Raw genomic sequence first — 16212 nt, forward strand, 5'->3', positions numbered from 1 at the left:
CATATATACTACTGTCTACACTATGACTTTTTCTATTCTTATTTTATTTTTATTACTAATTTCTTTTTAAATATTATTGTATTTTATATATATGTCATGTAGTAATGTAAATGTATATCTATGTCAATGTTGTGTTTAGATATCATATATGTAAAGATTATTAATATAAATATTTATATATACTATAAAACTATAATTTATTCTATTATATATATATATATTTAAAAGTGAACCAATTTTTATTAAAATTATAGACAATATTTACAACTGTAAAACTAAGCAAACGTGTATTGCACGCTGCTTCTACCTAATATAATTAATATATGTCTATTTTTAATTAGTTTTAATGGTATATTTTGATAAATATTTAGATATTCCATTAAAGTTGACAAAAAAAAAATCGTTAAAACTAAAAATTTCTGTTATTTATGCACTTTTTACACAATTTTTTTTTATAAAAAAAACAATAAAAATTCTAATTGGGGGTTTGTAAATGGGTGTCATTGTTAGCACCTTATAAGTCCAAATCTTATTTAATTTATTAAATATTTTCAAAATTATTAAATATCTAAAAATCAATTAACTTTTTTTTTTCATAACCACTAAAAAATTAGCTTGAAAAATTGTATTTTTTAATTTAAATTATCAATATCAATAATTTCAAATTTAAATTTAAAGATATTTTTTATATATATACTTTGACTAGTGCAACAAATTAACTTTGGTGGTGTTTAGTTCATAGTAATGGACATGGGAATGGAATTGTCATTACTAGACTAAATCCATTCAATTGTTTGATTTCTATTTTGATTTTTGAAAACCCATTCCTTAGTAATTGTCATTCATGTATATAATTGACTCACTTTTCCTAAATTAATCCATAAGAAAAGCTATTCATTTCCAAACTTTCCAATATTTTTTTAAATTATGCCTTATTTAACCTTTTTTTATCAAACATTTCAGCACACACAAAATTTAAAATTACATAATAATCAACACTTTTTATATAGCAAACAAAATGATTAAAGAAATAATAACTAGGTGACCCAAAATTATAAGACCAACTTTTATATATATATATATATGTATATATTGGTTAATTATTAATATTAATATAGGATCATATATTTTTTCTTAAAAACATATACTCACTAATAATCGAAAAAATGATGATGATAATAATAATAATAAGATGACATTTTATGTTTTATAAAAAAAATTGCATTTAATTTAGTATATTCTTATAAGTATTAATGTATCTTATTATATATTTATGTATAAAGTATTGATATGTAATATATTAATTATTTATTTATATAGTAATATAATGTTAATTTGATTTTAGAAAAAATATATAATTCTGTATATAAAAAAATATGAATATAGAAGGATAATGATAATTTAATTTTTTTAAAAATATATAATTTTGTATATAAAAAAAGTTAATATACAAAGATAATTATAATTTAATTTTAAAAAATAAACATTTTATGAAAGTAAGAACATTTGGTCAAAATAATATTAATTACATTCTATTTTATAATATACCAAACACAATCATCCTTATTAAGTCATTGATTATAAAGTATCTACCAAACAAAGTAATAAAAATTTTATTCCATTCCATTTCTATTACTATTACCATTAACATTTCAATTTTGTTTTACAACCAAACACTACCTTACTGTTATTGGCATTAAAATTATAAATAGATACTTTTTTGAAATAAAATTTAGATAGATATTTAAGTCAAACCTAACAAATTTTCACCTCAATTATCCCTTTTCGAAATAGTATCGATGGTATTGGAAAAATTATTTTATAAATAATTATTAAAAATATATTTATAAAAGAACATTCAAAATTCTATTTTATTATTTTTCCTCCATGTTTTTTACATTCCATTTTTATTCATACTTTTACATAGAATAGAATATTTACTCGCAACCCACTTAGCATATTTAAATAAATAAAAAAGAAAAAAAGTTTCTTAGAAAAGAAAAAGAAGATATTTAAGAAGAAAGAGGTCCGTCACAAAAGTGCACCCACCGGTCCGAACTGGACTCTCTCTATTCGGTTTCTTTTTCATCAAAGGCGCCAACTACTTTGTCTCCCAAATCTTACGTGCGCTTCACCTTGGTATGACCATGGCCCTCTCTCTCTCTCTCTATCTTTTTATTTATTTATTTATTTTTAATTCTTAGATGTTTTCCTGGTTCTTTGACAAATTTGACCATGGCATTCTTAATTACTTTGGACTTTTCTGTTTTTTTTTTTAATTTTTTAATTTCAAACATTCAAATTTTAAGGGGTGGCAACCAGTTTTTTGATGCCAACATTTGCTTCCTACTCGCTGTTGTATCGGTTGCTCACTAGTACAATAAGCGAATTGGTTTAGGTTAGAATTTATTTAATTGGGTTTCGATCCTCGATTTTGGGGCTTTTTTCCTTGATTGCAATGTTCACTATTGAAGATTGTGATGGTGCTATTGTTCTTCAATACCAATACCCATTTCCCTCATTTGTGTTTTTGAAACTTACGGGGAGAATTTAAGGGATACCCTTTACGTTTTCTGCTATAAATTTCGACTTTCCAGTCTTCAGGCTTAGTTAGGCGTTACATTTATTTTCGCAATCGTTTTGCATTGTTGCTTACCCTCTAAGAAGACGCTTCCTTGTATTTGAAGAATAAGATTTTTCACTTTTGTTTTCCAGTCATTAATGTTTGGTTTTTTTTTTTTAATGTTACAGTACATGGGGAGTTGTGTTTATCTTTATCATACCTTTGATTGCTAAGTTGCTAGTAACGCTGTTGGATTTGCAGAGTCTTGAACTTTTGTAATAATGGCCAATAACCCTGAAATTTCAGGTGTACAGGTAGCATTGTAATGAGAAGTGTTAGGTTTTTCATCAAACATTTTGTGTTTGAAGGCTAGCATTTTTCTTCTTTTTCATTCATTGCTAACGCTAATTGATTTTCGTTTTGTCTGGATAGTCTCTTCGGCCTCCCATAGGTGGTACCATGGATCCTCCTCAAAGTTTGCCTGCCATGTCTTTTCAAGTAATGCATGTTTTCTCTTTCACAAATATTCTAAATAAAATTTCCAGTTGTTTTTCTATAAGTCTTATAAACCTTTTAAAGAAAAAACATTCAATGTTTACTTTCTTTTGATGCAGTTCCGGCCTCCTGTTCCTGCACAGCAGTCGCAGCAATTCATTCCTGTGACTTCTCAGCATTTTCAGCCTATTGGGCGAGGTGTTCCACCCATGAACGTTGCAATGCCTCTTGGTCCTCCTCAAGCTCCTCAGCCCTTCTATTCCCAACCAATGCAGCAATTCCCTTCTAGGGCTGGTCAGCTAGCTCAAGATATGCTGCCACCACAGCCTATGCCATTGCCAATTGCTCATCCAAACAGTCACCCCTTGCCAGTTGCTCATCCGAACAGTCATCTCTTGCCAACTCATCCTCAGCCTAGTGCTCAAACTCCAAACAACTTCACTCCTAGTATAGTTGGCCAAGGAACACCGCTCTCTTCATCGTATACTGTAAGTTTCATTATTTACTTTACTTTAGTTGTCGATTTAGTTTGGCTGACAGTCTTGAGTTAACTTGCATGTATTGCAGTTTGCCCCTTCCTATGGTCAAATACAAAGAGGTTTCAGTGATGCCACCCAGTATCAATCAATACCTCAAATGCATGCGGCAAATGTTTCTTCTGATGGGCAGCCTATGTTATCAGCTCAAAGCCAAAGCAGTGTTTCTGTTACACCCCAGCATCAGACTATTGAAAAGCCTTCAATGACAAACATCATTGCTCCAGTAATAGCATTCTATTTGTCTCCCTCATTGTGTTTCATTCTTTCACCATTGGTGACAAACTTAATTCCTTTGCTACCTTAACATTCTTTTTTTATTGATATCTTTGAAAATTATTTAAAAATCTCAGGTATCGAGCATTCAGCCTAACCTCATCCAATCAGAGTGGATAGAACACACGTCTCCTGATGGAAGAAAGTAATAATTTTGATTGCTGTTTCCTGACCGTGCATGATTTTTAATAACCTGTATTAACCAACATAGCATCTCATTGTGTGAACATAAATTGAATAATAATATGTCAATTTGCTTTGAATGATTGCTTTTTCTTGGTGATTGTGTACTTGTCTTGTTTACTGAATTAGCTATTCTTTGAATGAATTGTTCAGATACTATTACAATAGGAGGACAAAACTATCAAGTTGGGAGAAGCCTATAGATTTAATGACGCCCATTGAGGTGAGTCATACAAGTGAATTCATTTTCTTGATATAAATCTCAAGACCTATTATTTTAATACGTGGAATCAAGCTTCTCTGTGTAATTTTGATTATGACGATGAGCATTATTCAATGCTCACAATGCCACGTTTGCTTCCAATTATTTATTGTAGAGTTTCTATAGTTTTTTTTGTGGCTCTTTTCACTGGTTTCGGTAAATGAATTTGTTTGTCCCACGATGTCAAATACGACATTTGGCAAAATATATCAGTTTTTACCTTTTTCTTTTTAGCTTGTCTTTTTGTGAAACTTTTTCTTTCCCCATTTTATTGCAACAATCTTATTTATTGTGGTTTGGTTTCTTGTTTTATCTAACATTTTTTTAAACAATTTAATTTCTGAATATCACTTTTTGTTGAATATGTCTTTTGTATTTAATATCTTTTGTGAGTTGTTGATTATCTTACTCAATCATCATTTTGTGGTACATGGATTGGTACTGATGAATTTTTTAATTGTCACATATGCTTGTTTCATTCTTATTTGTTTATTGATGTACTCGAAGGTATTCTCTTTACGTAAGGACCTCCGATGTATTATGACATTGTGTGACTTCCATAGCCATAATGATGCTTACAGGTACATGCTGTGCCACTCTGTTGAGAGGTAGGATGTGCTGTGGGTCTTTGCTGCTTGCTCTACCCACTGTGTAGCCTTAATGTTAGTAACTCTGTCATTTGTATTATTTGATAATAAAACTAATTTGCATGTTAACTTCAGTCTTTTTCATGGTTCACCACATTAATACTGTTCTTTGGTGATGTATATGATTATTTGTTATATTTTACTTAATTTACTTGTTTGTTTTTGGTCTATATTAAAATAATATTTCTGATTGATGATATGAATGTTTTTTGTTATTTTATGCACCCACAATTTTCTACATTATTTGTTACTCTTTGATCAACCTAAATAAATAGTTGACCAGTATTCTTTTGACCTGTAATGATTTCCCCCTCTAGCATTTTTGTTCGCAAATTCCTTAACTAATGGAATTTTGACACCAAATTTGTGGCTCTGACAGAGGGCAGATGCATCAACTAACTGGAAGGAATTTACCAGCCCTGATGGAAAAAAGTTGGTCCACTCTTGGTCTCTCATAAGCATGTCTTTTATATGGTTTGCAATTTTGTGGCCAATGGTGACATTTTATCATTTATCTGTGTTCCAGGTATTACTACAACAAAGTCACCAAAGAATCGAAATGGGTGATGCCTGAGGAGCTGAAGGTGGTTTTGTTTTCTGTGTCTGTGTGTGTGTTTAAACCTGGTGATGTTCAGTTAAAAAAAAATTCCATTTTGCTCCCTTTTGTTTTTTCTTATATTTTCTGTATTACTCTGCTTTGCAAATCAAGTTGGCGCGTGAGCAAGTAGCAAATGTATCTCACAAGGAACCACAAGAGAAAGCAAGTTGTTCTGCCTCTGATACTGTTTCTTCTCCAAAGGTTGAATCTGCACCCCATGCAGATACATCTTCCAAAGCTCAAGGAATGGCATCAAGCCCTGTTTCAGTGGAACCTATTGCAGCTGCTGGTGAACAGCAAGCTATGGCGGTTTCAAGATCATCTTCCTCCCCTGTTGCAGGTTCCACTATAAAAGCAAGTGCAGATGGAGATAATAACTCTATTAGTGTTCCTTCAACATCCAACGCTTTGATTGGAGGCATTGGTGCTGTCACCACTGCAGTCACAGAACCAATGTACTGTGTTCTTTGCTATATTTTAATTAGCTGTATAGCCTGTATTTCTACAATTTGTGACTACAAGTTTGAAATTTTATGCTCTTATATTTTGTAGGAATAGTTATGATAATTCAGCTCAGGATGGTACTACTTCAGTTGGAGTATCTGCACATAAAGAGGTATTCCTGAGTTTATTTTGTATGGTAACAACAGCTTGATATACAATTTTAGCAACTTGATGCATTGAAGCATTGCAGGAAGCTTTGAATGATGTAACATTAGAGAAGAGTAAAGAAATTGCTCCAGAAGATAAAGCAGTTGAACCCGAACCATTGGTTTACGCAAATAAGCTGGTACAAAATAGAATTTCTAGTCTTCTTCTAGTCTGTCTTTACTTTATTGGCATTGTGCATTATTTTACAATTTTCTGTTCCCTAGGAGGCGAAAAATGTATTTATGACGTTGTTGGAATCTTTTAATGTTGGGTCTGACTGGACATGGGATCGGGTAAGTGCAATAGTACTGATATTTGTTTATTTTTATAAATCTGTATGTAGTTAAATTCCTGACAAAATTCTAATTGTATCAGGCGATGAGAGTAATAATTAATGACAAAAGATATGGTGCTCTGAAATCTCTTGGAGAGCGAAAGCAAGCTTTTAATGAGGTAAGCTTTCTCCCCTTGTCTCTGTGTGTATTTAAATATATGATGTATGTCATGTAATATATTTACATATTCGATATTTCTATCAGTATATGTAAGATATTTACGATTGAGAGAATATATGCACATTTTTATGTTTGTTTAGATAGAGGTGCAAATATGAGCAAACGTGCATAAATCTGTGAAGGATAATTTATAAATCCTTGATCATTCCTTAATTTTGTTTCTTGTGTGCTAAAAATGCTCTAAAGTCGGAAACAAGTCTGAACATTAGTGAATCTATAATTTAGCATAAAAAATTATAATCTTTGGTCTAATTTTATGGCTTTGTGTTGCAGTTCTTGAATCAAAGAAAAAAGCTGGATGCAGAAGAAAGACGGATGAAGAATAAAAAGACACGAGAAGAATTCAAAAAAATGTTGGAGGTATGTTTTCTGCTGGGTTGGAAATTTCTTATAATCTTTGGTCAGATGAACATACAGTTATTTTACTTTATTTAAATGCAGGAATCCACAGATATTACATCATCTACACGATGGAGGTTTGTCTCTCCTGGCATGATGGCCTTCTTTAATATTTTTGTCAGGCTGTATTCTTTTTTATAAATATTGTCAGCCATGTCATAGTTATTACTCTTTGCTAATTGGGAAATATGGACTACACAGTAAAGTGGAAAGCTTATTTGAAATTGATGAGCGGTTTAAAGCAGTTGAACGAGATAGAGACCGAAGGGAGCTGTATGAGAACCATATTGAGGAACTTCTAAAGAAGGTACTTTTTGTATTTATTAATTGTTTGTGGTGGTTTACTTTTGAAAGTGATCCGAAGTTATGGTTGATGTTTATGGATCTCAAGTAACAAGTGAATATGGTTTTATTGTTCTAAAATTGTAATGGTTGTTAGGAACGAGAAAAGGCTGTGGAGCAACACAAACGCAATATAATGGAATACAGACAGTTTTTGGAGTCTTGTGACTTTATCAAGGTACTTGTTTTGCATAATTTTGTTATATTTAGTATGTTTTATTCACCAGTCACAATATTGCATGCACTTTTTGACATTAGTTTCCTTTTCAAGGCAAACAGCCAGTGGCGAAAAATTCAAGACCGCTTAGAAGCTGATGAGAGGTGTTCACGTCTTGAAAAAATTGATCGATTGGATGTCTTTCAGGTAAATTCCCCCCACCACAACATTTGCTCTAGATTGAGCCAGAGTCTGTTCTAATTTCATTGTGTTGTTCAGGAGTATATACATGATTTAGAGAAGGAAGAGGAGGAGCAGCGGAAGATACAGAAGGTTATTTGTTTATTTGTGTTGCTTTTTTTTTTCTTCCCGTTCTCTGGGATGATGTTCTGATCTTAATCTTATGTCATTCAGGAGGAATTAAGAAAGGCTGAGCGCAAAAATCGTGATGAGTTCCGCAAACTGATGGAAGATCATGTTGTTGAAGGCACTCTTACAGCAAAAACTCACTGGCGTGATTATTTCATGAAGGTTAATATCTATGTGTCTTGGATTTTGTTTAGTAGAATTGTATGAAATCTGAGTCTTCATAATCAAATATTAGTTGTCTTCTATTCTGTCTTGATCTTCATCCTTAATTTAGTTTTTTTTTGGTGAGTTCTGAAGAATGTTGTGTACTTTTAGGTTAAGGACTTGCCTGCATATGTGGCAGTTGCATCAAACACCTCTGGCTCAACTGCAAAAGATTTGTTTGAAGATGCTTCTGAGGAGCTTCAGAAACAAGTACGTCAGCTCTACTTTTTTGCATTTTATTTTTAAAATCTTCTTGTTGAGTATCACTGCTAAATAATAATAATTAATAATTATTAATTGTTATTATTATTATTTTATGAATTGTATCAATTGATACCCTTTCTTTTTTACTTCTGAAAGCAAATACAAGTAGAGTTTGACAATTTGAAGGGTGAAGAAAGACATTTATTTAGCTGATATGATACTTAACCTTAGCCGGTAATGTGCAAGGGAAGCACAATAACAATAATGTCGAAGGAATTTGAAATTTTGGGATTGTGATGGGTTTGATGGCCCAAATTGCTAATAAATGGTAGCGACTCTTCTTGGGGATTAAGAAAAACTCTCAAGATTTATTAATTGTTATAGTTATAGGACAGTCCAATGGTGATTGGAAATCAAATAATTAATCCATATTTCCATGCTTCTGGTTGTTTTCTATACCTAATTACTGGAATGGAACTGAGCAATTGATGCTAATTGGTTTTAGTACACTCACTTTTCAGATCAAGATTTGGGTTTATTACAAATAAAATGTGAATGTGTTTAAATTATATTTTAGACTGAGTACTAGTGTTTTTTGTTATATAAGAGCCTGCTCATTATACTTGTTTTTTCTTTTATAAAATGTGCTTAAAATAAAAAACTTGTTCACTGCTACTTTTTGCAGTATCATGATGATAAAACACGAATAAAGGATGCAGTCAAGTCGGCAAAGGTATCATCATATAACATTTTCTGTTTGACTGACCTTAAAATGCATTAAGGATTTAATAGCTGTCTGTTTTCAGATCATACTTACATCAACCTCGACATTTGATGACTTCAAACACATGATTACAGAAGAGATTGGCTCGCCACCAGTATCTGATGTCAATTTAAGGGTATGTTACTTACCGTTTTCTAATCTGATGCTATCAAATTATATGCTGCAACAGTGAATATTTCATGGATTATTATTTTCTTTTTTAAAATAATATTTCATTGGTTATTTGGCATGTTACATGTTATTTGATAATTTTCCATGTGTTAAAAGAAAATGCATCTAAAGTTGATTATTACGATCATCCTGTGGATTGGATTGTTGTTTTCTCCTGTTAAATTAGAGGTTTGAATCCCTAATGGACCTCTACATTGCAATTGTTATTGTTTCACGTACATAAAAGTCGTTATTTCCTACTCCCCAAATATTGTAGGATTAAACAGGAGCCTCAATTTTGAATTTTGGCCCGGTACGCTAGTTTTGAGATTTTTGGGTACAAAAAAATTGCTTCTGAAGTTGATTTTAAAATCATAGGATGTTTTTGAATTCGTCTTATTTTATTTGAGGTGACCATGATTCATCCAACAAGATTATTTTTTTAAAAAAAAATATTATTATTAGGGAGAATTGCGGCGAAAACCTTTATCTAGAGATGTTTGTAGCACTTAAATTTGAGTAACTTTTTGGTGGCGAAAATCCCTGCCGTTAGTGTTTTATTGCGCAGTTGGTCCCTAGCCTTTAACTTTGACAGTGTCACGTGTCCATACTAGATTGGATAGAAAAAATACTACATAGGATTTTAAGTGCTACAAATATGACTATATAAGGATTTTCGCTGTAAATATCTCTATTTTATATTATTATTTTTTTATCCAATCTGTATAGATATGTGGCACTGTTAACTCAAGGACCAACTGCACACCAACAATTAACGGCAGAAATTTTCACTACCAAAATAATTATTTAGGGATTTAACTACTACAATGGTACAGACATGTGGCACCGTTAACAAAGTTAACTGCAAAGGACCAACTGCGCACCAAAACATTATCGACAGAGATTTTTGCTACCAAAAAAATTACCGGAGGATTGAACTGCTACTAACATCATTACTTGGGGATTTTCGCCGCAATTCTCCCTTATTATTATTATTTCAAAAAAATAAAATTGTAGTGCTTTGTTCCAAAAAAAATTATTATTATTATTATTATCCAGCATAAAGTATTCTTCTGATGCATGGCCTTGAGCGCAATATGTTTTACATGACAAATCAATTAGCAACTGACAATTCTTAAATTATTATATTAGAATACTATCTCGAGTAATAGTTATGGAGTTTTCCAAACTTTTTACTGATAACACACTAACCCCGTTCTTTTTCGTTCCTTTTTTCGCTAATGTACTGTTGCGAGCTAATGTTTAAAGTGTTTTGAGTAGGTTTAGTGAATTAGCAGTCATTTTTTCTATGCAGAGTACCCAGTGGTCATGTGTTGAAAGGGTTGTTTCTTTGTAGACTGTAGTAAATTGATTTATGTGAGATGATTATTTTGAAAATTTATATTGGCATTTGGTATGCTTAACATTTACCTCAGTAATCTGATGTGATTTGCAATTTCCATGCAGCTTGTATTTGATGAGTTACTTGAAAGGGTCAGAGAGAAGGAGGAGAAAGAAACTAAAAAGCGTAAACGCTTTATGGATGATTTTTCTGATCTTCTGTCTTCTATCAAGGTTGAGCATACTGCAAATTATGGCTCTCATTTTCTAATGTGAATAAATGAGATAAAATTTCATTTTTAAGAAACTTACTATCGAGTTGCTTTAATCTTTTGCAGGATATAACCGAATCTTCTGAGTGGGAAGACTGCAAATTGCTTTTTGAAAATAGTCAAGAGTTCAGGTATTGCTTGTTAAAAGTTGGAATCATATTCAATTGGTTATTATTCAGCGACTCATTAAAATTGTTCTTCCATCAGAACTGATTATCTGTTATTGTTTATCTGATGGATGGTTTTGTGTCTAGAACATTCTTTGTGGGGTTTCAGACAATACTAGCTTTGTTGGTTTGAATGCTTATTAACTTTTAATTATATATAAATAAAAATGAAATGAGGACGATTTTGAAATCTAACTAAAAGTTTGTCTGGTTGTTGAATTTGGAAGTTTAAAACTCTAAATATGTTTCTTTAGTCTTCCATGAATTATCAAGTTTCTTCCCTGGTACTCAAGAAAAGTCTAGTGATAATTACTGCTTGATTTTATTGAACATTCTTTTGTAGTTCCATTGGTGAAGAGAATCTCTGCCGGCAGATTTTTGATAAATATGTAACGCAACTTAAAGAGCGGGCAAAAGAGAAAGAGCAGGCAAAAGTAAAGGATCAGAAAAGGAAGGAAGAAAAGGTATTTAAATTAGTTACAGCAAATTATTATATATTAGCTTCTTCTTGGTACCATTTGTATAATTCTCATTCTTACACCCTGCAGAGCAGGAAGGAAAAGGAGAGAAAGGATGTAGAGCGAAGCAAGTTCAAGCAAAGAAGGGAAAAAGAGGAGCACTTAGAGAAAGATGTATCCGACAATGAAAATTTTGATGCAACCGAGAGTCATTTGAACAGAGATAACAAAAGGTCAGTGAAAGACAGTAGTAGGAAACATAGGAAGCGGCATCACAATTATGATGATGGTGCAGATGAAAATGAGAACGATCAGTTAAAGAAATCGCATGGTTCTAGTAGCAGCCACAAGAAATCAAGACGAGTATGTTGACTGTGTAGAATTAATCCTTGTTATTCCTTTTTCTCATGTGTGTTCCAGACAAACTTGGAAGGCTGATATAAGTTGTCTTTTCCTCTTGTAGCATACATCTGCTTCTGAATCTGATCAAGAAGGCAGGAGTAGGAGACATAGGAGAGATCACCGGCATAGTTCTCGTAGAAGCGGTGATCTTGAAGATGGAGAATTCGGTGGTCGGGAGGATTCATAGTTTTTTTCATTCTGGTAATTGCGCTTCTTTTGACCCTTTAATTTATTTTGAATGCTGGTAAGATATTTGTTATTTATTTTTACAAGGATACTAGCCAACTAGTGTGCCTTTTAACAAATGCCTTATCATAATGCTTTCAATGACTATATTTTGCAAGACATCATTTAGTTTTAATCTAGTTGGAAACATAATTTTCATGAAATGCGTTCTGGGTTTAAGATGGGAGTTTTATTAGTGATATTTTTTTCAGTGTAAACTTGATATTTGAAAGGTTATAATCTCTTGTATACAAGCACAGAAATTTAATATCTAATCATTCAAATCATTATACTAGTACTTATTTAGTGACCTCTTTTTTCTTGTTGTGTGGGGTTGAGACTTCTGGATAAGGTGAGCTAGCTAGCTACTGCCTAAGATCTCAAGGTAAAATAATCGTTTCTTCATAAATTAGAACCAAAACATGATAAGCAAAAGTTAAGTTGAACTTAATGCAATGCTTTCATCGTACTCAATTTGTATAAGACTATTATCAGAAACTTTCTCTTGTATCAATTTTATGCTCCCTTTCTAAGTTTGATATTTGTAATGCACGAATTCTGCTGCAATGTCACTTGATTAGTTGATTTACCATTGTTTTTTTGTACTCAGTGTGTGTTTGACTTTTTTTATTTTTATTTTGAAGTAATGATATGTGCCTAAAAGATGTGCATCAAATTAAACTTAGTAACATGACATGTCTTCTTAATTAGTTCCAGTAAATGAATTGATTGAGGAAATATATCATATCATTGTGTTTAAAGTTTGGTGCACATATCGTTACTTGATCCATTGAGAAAAAAGTAATAGAGAGCATTACTATGAAACATTTGGGGTGTTGAACATTGCACGCTAATATAGGTAGGTTCTACATTTTTAAATTCTCATGTAGATCTTACACTTATATTGTTTGGTAAGAGGGATTGAAGGATAGGATAGATGAGAGGATAGTAAATCATCTTTAATCTTCCATTTGGAATCCTTCAATTAATTGAAGTATTCATACTCTCCCTCATAATTTGTTTGAAAATTACAATTATGCCCTCTTAAGATATTATTAAAAAATAATTTCATAAATATACACTTATCTATCATTCCATTACTCTATTCATCCAACCAAACAAACATAATTTTATGGTGTTGAGCACCACATGAAGGGGTGTTTGGTATATGGTAAAGTAAATGTGGATATGAGAATCTAAAACCCTTTTTATGTTTTGTTTAAATTTAAAGGGGGTAAAATTAATAATTTGTGTGGGTTCTACATGTATTTTAAGAGTATAGTGAATCATTTTGTACCCAAGAGTTTAATATTATTTTCATTGTAAGTTCTTCAACACTTTTCAAGGCAACTCAATTATTCAAAACAAACACTCTTAATACAAGTGTATGGTTCGTATGCCAATTTAATGCTGTGGAGTTTATTTATAGTAGGGTGTGGTGTCTAACACTACATGTGACTCTTAACAATGGTCTTAGTGTAAGTAATACAACTTAGGTAACAAGTTGGGTTTTCTCAAACCAATTGGGGCCACAAGAAAACATTGTAGACGAAAACCAAAGCATACTAATTTAAAAAATAATGATATGTTTCACTGTGCCCCTAATGTGTGTTTGACTTTTTTTTCTAACAGAATTGATGTGGGTACAAAATTTGCATTAAATTTTTACACACATTAACATGACGTGTCTTTTCATTTTTCAATGAGTTTTGCCTTATTAACATATTATTACTCTTTTTTGATTGGGTGAGGAAGAGGAGAGATGAGGGTGGGATAAGAAATAGAACATTATTAAGGAACACATGTAGTGTTGAGCATCACATACTAATTCAAGTGAGTCTTACATCGTTAAGTTTTCATGAGAACTTTACACTTGTATTAGTGTAGTGTCTAACACGATTGGTGTCCTTTAACATTTGTGAAACACGAATACTAAAAGGCACCTATCTTGTTGGGTACCTAGCTAATACAAGTAAATGATTTATATGCCAATTTAATATTGTGGAACTTGCTTGAATTATTGTGCGTCTAACAACACATGTTTCCCTTAGCAATGCTCTTAGTGTAAGTAATATAATTTAGGTAACAAGTGGTTTTCCCACACCAAGTGAGGGCCTCAGAAAAACATTGTGGACCAAACCAAAGCAGACTACTTCGAACAATAATGATAAAGGTTATTTGTGGTGCTGAACAATAATATAAAACCAAAGATGTTCTACTAGTAAAAAAGAAAAACTATATAGAGAATGTGAAGTGTGAACCAACAATAACGCGTTTGGACTTATAACCAACACACCTAATTAGTTCTCTCTTTTCGTATGGCAAATCCGTGAAGAGATGTGTGTGTACATATATTTATATGACTTAAAAAAAAGGGTAGAAGAACAAAGAGGCTTATCAAATAATGTTAAAGAAAAAAAAGAAGAGATGATAAGCATTTTCATTACAGATTGTCACGCTTTTCGATTCTTTTTACTTTTCTCTTTCGACTGTCAAAGCTCACCCCACCACACCACACCAATACACACCATTCATTTAATGGCGTGCTCTTTATATAATAGTATCTTTCATTTGTAAAGCCTTTGACTTTTTTTCCCTCTTTCACTCATTTAAAGCGACATTGAAATTATCAAGCTCTCTTTTTTATTTCTTCTTTTCACACCTACAAATTTTCCAATGTATTTGCAGAGATATCAGTGACATTATATCCAATGTATTATCCATTGGCTTGTGATGTTTGAAATCATGTTGAACCACATCATGATGATTGATGATGATGGTGGTGCATAACAATTATGTATAACAATTATGTTTCCCCTTATTTATGCAGCTTATTATTTATGTCTTTTTATCTTTTTTATAATATGTTGTATATAAATATATATATATATTTATAAAGAGATGTAATAAGAAGTCTTGCCTAGTATGGGCACAAGAGAGTCGTACATTCCACATTCGTGATGATCATATGTTGAAATTTTTTTCATTTTTTCTTGACGGAAATAAACTTTATTACTATTTAGAATGTAAAAATATAGATTGGAGGATAGATTCCTAGACTAAAATAAGGATACCGTTCTCTCATAAAAAAAAAAAATGTTAAAGAAGTAATAAAAAAAAAAAGAATTGCTTTGCTTCGTTAGTTTTTTGCTATGTGAGCTGTCTTGACTTCGTCGTGGCACAATGCATTATATTTATTACTTAGTCATTTTTTTTGTCATGTGTGCGTCAACTATCTCAAGAGGTGGTGGATGAAATTAGTGTCCATAAGAGCACTCACAATGTCTATTTTACTCTACTTTTCAAAATACATCATCAAAACCAAATTTTTTCTATTTTACCTCACACTTTTACATCATATCATACATCAGATTCACTATATTTTCTTTTACATCATTTAATTATTATATTTGTAAATATTATTTCTTAGTTAAAATCAAACGAAAAATTTTAAGTTCTTAATTATTTAGTTTTATATATTTGCTAGTTTAGAGCATCCATTAGGAGTGTCCTAAGAAGCTTGTTATAAAATAATAAGCCTATAGCAAAAGTGGAAATTATTTAACAAAAACAATCATTATGTTAGGGGATAAATTCTTGAACCGACAAAGAGATTATTATTATTATTATTATAAGAGGAAACCTTTGCATGTTGGATCCAAGGAAGACAGAAGAATTCAGAACCACCATGTATTCTAGAGGATTACCCATTAATCTTTGACATCAATGAAACAAAGGAATAACTTTTTGTTGAAAAAAAAAGTTATTTAAGTATTACAAAAATAAAATCTTTACAAACTTTTTTTTTTCTTCAAAGATGGAGAGAAGTTTTATGTTTGTGTCGTCAGAATAACTAGTTTGGTTAGGTCATTTTAGGCTCATGTACGGATGAACAACTTGGTTTTCTCATTAAAACTAGCTAAGATACTCTTCTAAAACATTTTAGGTGTAGATGCTGAGAAAGGTCAACCCAATTATATATAATGGATTTTTTAGTCATTGAAGATCAAAT

At 31.5% G+C, this 16212-nt stretch overlaps 1 protein-coding gene across 4 annotated transcripts; it reads left to right on the forward strand.

The window, feature by feature from the left end:
• The first annotated feature begins 1988 nt into the window (after positions 1–1988).
• LOC133789282 (pre-mRNA-processing protein 40A-like) lies at positions 1989–12805 on the forward strand. 4 transcript variants are annotated; one of them, XM_062227084.1, is made up of 30 exons: positions 1996–2139; positions 2752–2877; positions 2996–3061; positions 3178–3546; positions 3626–3820; positions 3948–4015; positions 4207–4276; positions 5342–5394; positions 5489–5546; positions 5672–6015; positions 6113–6176; positions 6255–6350; positions 6436–6504; positions 6587–6664; positions 7000–7086; positions 7168–7202; positions 7327–7432; positions 7565–7645; positions 7739–7831; positions 7904–7957; positions 8039–8155; positions 8309–8407; positions 9087–9134; positions 9208–9300; positions 10803–10910; positions 11015–11079; positions 11459–11579; positions 11664–11936; positions 12037–12176; positions 12540–12805. In XM_062227084.1, exons 2-29 carry the CDS (start codon positions 2845–2847, stop codon positions 12160–12162), a joined length of 3069 nt encoding a protein of 1022 aa, XP_062083068.1. In that variant the 5' UTR covers positions 1996–2139; positions 2752–2844; the 3' UTR covers positions 12163–12176; positions 12540–12805. The 4 variants fall into 4 exon arrangements, with proteins under 4 accessions (XP_062083076.1, XP_062083068.1, XP_062083048.1 ...); XM_062227064.1 differs by lacking the exon at positions 12540–12805 and having other exon boundaries at positions 12037–12487; XM_062227073.1 differs by lacking the exon at positions 12540–12805 and having other exon boundaries at positions 2023–2139; positions 2825–2877; positions 12037–12487.
• Positions 12806–16212: the final 3407 nt, after the last annotated feature.

This window comes from Humulus lupulus, chromosome 1 (assembly GCF_963169125.1).
Source record: "Humulus lupulus chromosome 1, drHumLupu1.1, whole genome shotgun sequence".
NCBI lineage: Eukaryota > Viridiplantae > Streptophyta > Magnoliopsida > Rosales > Cannabaceae > Humulus > Humulus lupulus.